Below are 6,801 nucleotides of genomic sequence, written 5' to 3'. Positions count from 1 at the left end.
TCTTGACAGCAGTGACAAAGTGCTGTTTTAACAGGCTCGTGTGGCCAAGTGTTCGAGTGCATTTAGTTCACTTGCGTATAACGAGGGCCGAAGCAGGCCATATTGCATCAATAATTTGTTTGGCGTCTCTCGGCTTGCCGATAAGAAAGACTCGCCCGTTTGGTGACGTGACTGGCCGCACCTTGGAATAATTCGACATTTCAACCTGAACCTAGTCCCTGTTCGCTTTGCAATCCAGCCAGCGAGGTCGAGGATTGAATGATTTTATCGGTGTGAATTGAGATCTAGAAGTGTCTGAAAATTGGATTGTCTGATTTCAACTCCTCAACACACAATTGAGCCATTTCAAATTGGACACTCACTATAATTATTTAGGACTGCGTTCACACCTTGCTGGCTCGATGGTAGAGCGATGCAAACTTTTGGGAGGACCGCGCGTCCGCTATCTATCCTAGCTAGTGCATAATAGACCTTTTTCGGCTTGTACATTTTGTTTTCCCAATACGGATCACGTGTGTGATAATTAATACTCAGGAGGCTAATGATCCTTTGTTTTGTTGGTTAAAAAGAGTGCATGCAGGCCGTAATCACATTCTTGAGATCATTGTTGTATTTATTTATTTATTTATTTATTTATTTTTTTTATTTTAGTAAATTTAGCGCATAGGATTATGCGCTCTATAAGTATCAAAGATTATTATTAAGATTATTATTCATGCTTGCATGCCCTCATGTTAATGAACAAACCAAACCTCCCGAGTAGGATCACATGATCTGTATGGGGAACAGAAAATGTACAGGCCGAAAAAAGGACAGTTAGGTGTCAGGAGGAGATGAATCAGCCTGGTTGGCCTGCAGTCCGGGGATAGAGCCGGCGAATATCACCTTCAAAATCTCCTCCTCTTGTTCCGGGTCCTCCGTCTGCAGGTAGTGTTGCCAAGGACTGTCCGCTTGGGGAACGCAGGTGTGACGCAGATACAGAAAGGTGGCCAGCTGGATTCTGTCGAGGGCCTGGTAAGCGACAGCACAGCCGATCTTGGAGAGGTTGTTCCAGAATTCTCCCCAGCCTCTAGAGAGCTGCAATTGAATCAGATTGGGGCAATATTGGCTGAGAGCGCCCACGTTGGCTATGTTGCGCAGGCGACTGAGTCCGCAACACAGCAAGGAACAGAGCGCGGCCGAGAGATCTTTCCGCTCCTCCTCGGTCGTGTCGCGACAAAACATGTGGACGGCGACGAACTCCGAGAGCCGCAGCAAGAGCGACAGGCGAGTGTTCTTGGCCTGGCCGAGGTCGGTCAGTTCATCCACGTCCAGCTGATTGACCAGGGCGCAGGTGCCGCATTCACGATTACGGCACCGCGAGGTGGCTTCGCACACTTGACCGCCTTTTTCTGCCAGAAGCACGTAAGGGCAATTCTGATCGTGGTCCTGGCTTCCTTGTGAACAGCTTGTTGTGGTAGCGGTGATTGCTGTGCCCAGGCAAACACAGTTCCTCTTGCACGCGTTCCACGCCTCCTGAATCTTCTGCTTGACCAGCGTCTCTCGCCGGTCGTGTTGGGAAGGGGGCGAACTCTGCCTGGGGGGCTTTCTGCGTTGTGGCTGCTCGTCGTCGTCGACCTGCACCCTGGAGCGCTGCGACGGTAACAATTGAACATGAAAACACGTCATCAGTCATAATTGGGGTGTCTTTTTCTTATTTGGGTTCATGGTTTTTGTGTTTCCTTCAGATCATGAATAATTATAATTATATTTCCTAAATGAAGATGGATGCTGAGGAAAAGTTGCACAGCCAGGGGTCCTGTCAAATGCAAAATTATAACACTGCCATGAATATAATTGTGTTCTTCTTATTATTCTAATTCTAATCATAATAATTATTATTATTATTATCATTATTATTATTATAAAAGTTAGAGATAACAAGTTAAACCGACGTTTCGGAGTAGACATCACTCCATTATCAAGGTAAAAATGTTCTATGATGCTAAAATTACAGTATTAAAAACGATTGACGCTAAGAATTAACATAATAAGCACGTGCGAAATTGGCTATAAGAATACTTTAGCACGAATGGAATCCGATTGCACATTCCATTCGTGCTAAAGTATTCTTATAGCCAATTTCGCACGTGCTTATTATGTTAATTCTTAGCGTCAATCGTTTTTAATACTGTAATTTTAGCATCATAGAACATTTTTACCTTGATAATGGAGTGATGTCTACTCCGAAACGTCGGTTTAACTTGTTATCTCTAACTTTTATAGTTTTATGTTTTAAGAAATCTCTTTTAATACGATTATTATTATTATTGTTATTATTATTATTATTAATTATCATGCATCTTTGAGTGCTCATCTGAATAATATCAGCGCAAGGAAGAAAATCATCATAAGATCAAGAACACCAAGAGTAATAATAATAATAATAATCATGATGATGATGATGATGACGACGATGATGACGATGATGATGATAAGAATAAGGATGATCATAATAATAATGAAATAACGGAGGATTTGGACAAACAATCGAGAGTAAAAATTATGTAGTCATAATAATTTGGAATGACGTTTCGATGCTTCGTTCATCATTTTCAAATTGGTGAAAACTAAGCACTAAAAGTGAGATTGTTGTGAGTCCAAATTATCATGACTGTCATTTTTACCGTCGACGATAATGATCGTAACAGCAACGACAATAATAAATCATCTCACTCACCGGCAGTGGCAAATTCCGCTCGAGGTAGCTGCGCACAGACTGCAAAGACTCCACGCTGGGAAGCCTGGTCGGCAAAATGCCCCGCACGGCCAAGAGCCGTTGTCTGGCGTCGATGGTGGGCGTCGGGCGCTCTTCCACCCGCGCTAGCACCTGGGAGGGGGGCGGATCCGGGGCAGCAGGCTCTTCGACGACCGCTCGCGCCGGTTTCAACTGCTTGCGTCTCTTGCGCTGGCCGGACGAAGACGAGTCTCTGGGGCTGTCTGCGGCGTCTGCTTCCGTGCGAGCAGCCACGGGTCCCCCGGCCGTTTTTTCTGGCCGGGGTCTCGCCTCCACCGTCCTGAGGTAGCAGGCCACCAGACGATTGAGGTGGTAGAGAACGGTCCCGGTGTAGCGCTCGTGCTGGGGATCGGGGATGTTCGCGCATTCCGTGGCCGTCTCCCAGGGCAGGCAGACTTCAGCTTCTGCCTCGGGAGCGCTGCTCTGATCGCTGTCACTGCTGCTGGAACCGGGCTCCGCCGAGGGATCTTCCGGCTGGTCGAAGAGCTCCCTCCAGTGGGTACTGGTGGTGTCGGCTAGAGTGCGTAGCTGTTCCCTGGAGAGGCTCTCGAAGGTCAGGAAGTCCACTCCGTACCTGAACATGACCCCGACTAATCGCGCGGGCTTGTCGCGCTTTCCGGCGTACTTGAGAGCCCCGCTGCGTGCCAGCATCAGTTCGGAGGTGGTGAGACCCAGACCTCTGACCATCTCCTTGGAGAGGAAGCAGGCCACGTCTCCGGTGGCTAGACTGCGGATGGCCTGGTTGCTGATTCTGGCCGCCACCACTAGGTTGCCTGGTACCATTCCCCCGTGGGCCTCCGTCACCAGCCGTCGAGGAAAGCCGTGCACAAAATGCACGCTCAGGTCACTCCACGAAGGCGCGAACAGGGCCATCACGTTGCCGAAGCGATCGAGCCTCAACTGTTGGAGATTGCGATCGAAGGCCTCGTTTCCCGTCCTCATCTTCTCGCCCAGCGGCTGGCCGGCCTCGTAGAACATTCGCTGCTTGTCGAAGAGCGGCCTCCTCTCCTCTCGGCTCTCCCTGCCGTCGTCGTGGCGCGAGGCAGGCAACCGTGCCTCCACCAGGGCCACAAAGCGCTCGCAGTAGCGCTGGCAATCGCCCAAGTCTTCAAAGGCCACGGCAGAGCCCTGGTCGGTGGGAAGCAGTCCGCTGGAAAGCCGGAGGCCGTCCCACAGGAACAGGTCGAAGTTAAACTGGGTCGGATTCTCGGGCGAGGTGGCCAATCCCACCGGAAAGAAGGGGGCCACGCACTCCGACTCGGCGGCTTGGTCTCGTCGCGCTCTCTCCTGCTCCCGCCGTCTCTCCTCTTCCTGCTCTCTGGCATTGTCTAGGGCCACGTGGAACATGGCCGCGTCCTGCGACTGGCTGCCGTCTGTCAAGAAACTGCCACGGCGAGAAAGGCCCGGGTCACACACACACACACACGATGACGACACCTCGAGCAAGCTTGACTCGGTCTCCTCGGTCTCGCCCTAGCCTAACCTTTTCTTTTCGCGACGCAATTGCGCTGGCAGGCAGGTAAGATCGAGTCAAGCTTTCCCGAGGATTTGACGTGGTCACAATGGTAACGGTGCTACTTATTATCGTCACTAGTAAGAATGTCCATTCGAGTGGTACTATGCGACCCAAAAAATCATTTCCTCTTTTCCTCTTTGACATTTCCAAATCGGCACCCGACAACCGGCCAAATTTGCCGAAAGCGCTGGCTGGGAATTCGGCCGCGCGTTTCTCTTTGCAAATCAGATCTCGCTCGGGTCGGTCAGTGTAAGAATGGTTCATTTCGGTCGCGGTACCACTCGAATGGTGATGACGCAACCAGCATGTTTTCGCCCAGAGTAAGAGATGTCATCACAAAATGTTGAAATGGAATGCATCGTGCGCCAAGGTAGGCTTGGATAAATAGTCCCGATTTCAAATATCATGCATGAACATAAATATTATCATCATCCAAACCTATCCTGGCGCCCGCGCTCACCGGTCTGTCGTTTGTTGTTTCCTTCATTTTTCTTATTCATAAAAGGCGCCAGTGAGTTCGCCTGAATGAAAAACGCCCCTTCTCTTGTCAGTGAGAACAGTTCCGCCACAGGAAGGCCAAGAGTTGGACATTTGACTGTCAGAGGCTATCTGAGACGCGAGCCTCGCGGCCAGATGGCAGTGGGTTAAATAAGCCAATTTTGTTTTTCTTCGACTGTCTGACTGTCTCCACCACGACACTACTTTTGGACCAAACCGCAATTTACGAAGTGATAGCTAGCTAGGGAGACCTTCGTTAGAAAGCAAACAATCATTGGACTCTGCCACCTGACCTCGGGAGGCCGCTTTCTTCCACACTTACATACTACAATCAATCGTTATTACTAGCTCTCAATTGAATTCAATCATCATCATCATCATCATCATCATCATCATCATCATCATCATCATGTTAAGCATAATCACTGGTAATCATGATTCTATCAGGTATTATTAGTCAATTTATTTGATATTGCTGGAAGAAAGCGATCTCCGGAATGAGATAGATTGACTCATGGATTGATTCACATCGCCTCATCCAGGCTCTGTGACAGTCTTGGAACCACATCAAAATGAACATGACTTTGATGTCACTCACCTGCGCAGCGAATCCGCCGCGCCCTCTTCTTCTTCTTCTTCTTCTTCTTCTTCTTCTTCATCATCCTCCTCAGGCCGCTCCGCTTCGCTTTCGGCCCTGCAAAGATGAATTGGAGGTCATTGATGCACGCAGAAATGAATCAACAAAATTCCTTCCCTCCCTCCCCAATTCCAAAAAATTCCAAAAAAAATCAACTCAAAATTGCCAACAACGAAAAACACTTGCTTTAATACAACAGCACAGAGAGATCAAGTATCAAACAACAGGTCATTATTAAGCTTCATTCGTTCGTTCCTTCGTGGCCTCGTGGTTAGGGTCTTGCCGAATTTGCACCATCTTATTTTTATCCTTTTTTCAACTGCAGATCTGAAATGGTGAGTTTGCTTTGACCACCTGCTTAAACCCTAACCCATTATTATCCAATCAACTGAAACCAATTTTAAATACAGCCATTGTGATTTCTGTTCTTGTTTTTTTTCCCCTCGGACCTCGCATGGCCACGTGGCGCGAAACTCTCACTGACTGAGAGCAAAAAAAAACGCAAAAACCTTCACTATCATGCAGATCGTCGCCGATTACTACCAAAAAACAAAGAAAGAACTCACCCGGACTCGCAGTCCACATCACATTCTGCTGATTCAAGCTGCACGAAACGCGCAGATCTCCGCGTTGCCTTCTTTCGCTTCGGCTTCTTCTTCTTGCAAGGCATGGCCTCAACTGAGTCAACTTGAGCATTTTCACACGCTACATATATTCCTTTGCCATTGTCCGAAATCCGTTCAGCTCGCAACAATGGCTGATTGACAGCTCATCCAAATTCCAGTCAAGGTATTTTTACGCTCTTATCACGCGTGTCATCAGCCAAAAACTGAATTTTCACCCCCTGGCTCGCCTCTCTGTCTGCCTGCAAAACAGTTCCTTTTCCTTCACTCAGTGGTCAAATCATTCCATTCATTCATTCATTCCAACATTGCACAACTCAGTACAGTTCTTCAAAGTGTCCTTTTTCACCATCCGCTTCATTCAATAACAACTAAACAAATCAATCAAATCAAAGAAACCATTTCAAAAAACCATTCTCTCTCACCTTCCCTTTTTCATACATACCCACTTTATGTATGAATCATTCAATATTCCACCTCACCCACCCACTCGTCACTTTCATTTTTCCATTAATCATCATGCTTTTAACTCAGCACTTTGCTAGTACGCGTTCTACGCTGCAACACCTCTACACCAAAAGGATGCACAGTTTGCCGTTTCTCCAACCTTTTTCCTAAGCCCGCAAAACGCCCCCAAAGTTTTTCCCCAAGAAATCACCCTTCTAATTATACCCCTTCCATTTAACCAACGTCTCCGTGGCGCAATTGGCTTTTTGTCCAATCATAGTCTACTACTCTATTCTTATTTTCA

At 47.7% G+C, this 6,801-nt stretch overlaps 1 protein-coding gene across 1 annotated transcript; it reads right to left on the bottom strand.

Annotated features, from left to right (window-relative positions):
• Positions 1 to 6: 6 nt before the first annotated feature.
• LOC137987691 (uncharacterized) lies at positions 7 to 6,454 on the bottom strand. Its single transcript, XM_068833760.1, has 4 exons — positions 5,994 to 6,454; positions 5,389 to 5,484; positions 2,720 to 4,160; positions 7 to 1,632 (listed from the first exon to the last, which is right to left on the bottom strand). The coding sequence occupies exons 1-4, from the start codon at positions 6,095 to 6,097 to the stop codon at positions 817 to 819; spliced, it is 2,457 nt and encodes an 818-aa protein (XP_068689861.1). The 5' UTR covers positions 6,098 to 6,454; the 3' UTR covers positions 7 to 816.
• Positions 6,455 to 6,801: the final 347 nt, after the last annotated feature.

Source organism: Montipora foliosa, unplaced genomic scaffold, assembly GCF_036669935.1.
Source record: "Montipora foliosa isolate CH-2021 unplaced genomic scaffold, ASM3666993v2 scaffold_380, whole genome shotgun sequence".
Lineage (NCBI taxonomy): Eukaryota > Metazoa > Cnidaria > Anthozoa > Scleractinia > Acroporidae > Montipora > Montipora foliosa.
This window is presented reverse-complemented; position numbering and strand designations above follow the sequence as displayed.

What these genes read in the sequence shown, in the direction of transcription:
- LOC137987691 (XM_068833760.1), bottom strand. Translation starts at nt 6,097, where the DNA reads ATGCCTTGCAAGAAGAAGAAGCCGAAGCGAAAGAAGGCAACGCGGAGA. An exon ending in GATGTGGACTGCGAGTCCGG is followed by an intron (nt 5,485 to 5,993) that starts GTGAGTTCTTTC and finishes TCATCTTTGCAG; the next exon opens with GGCCGAAAGCGAAGCGGAGC. An exon ending in AGCGGAATTTGCCACTGCCG is followed by an intron (nt 1,633 to 2,719) that starts GTGAGTGAGATG and finishes TTACCGTCGCAG; the next exon opens with CGCTCCAGGGTGCAGGTCGA.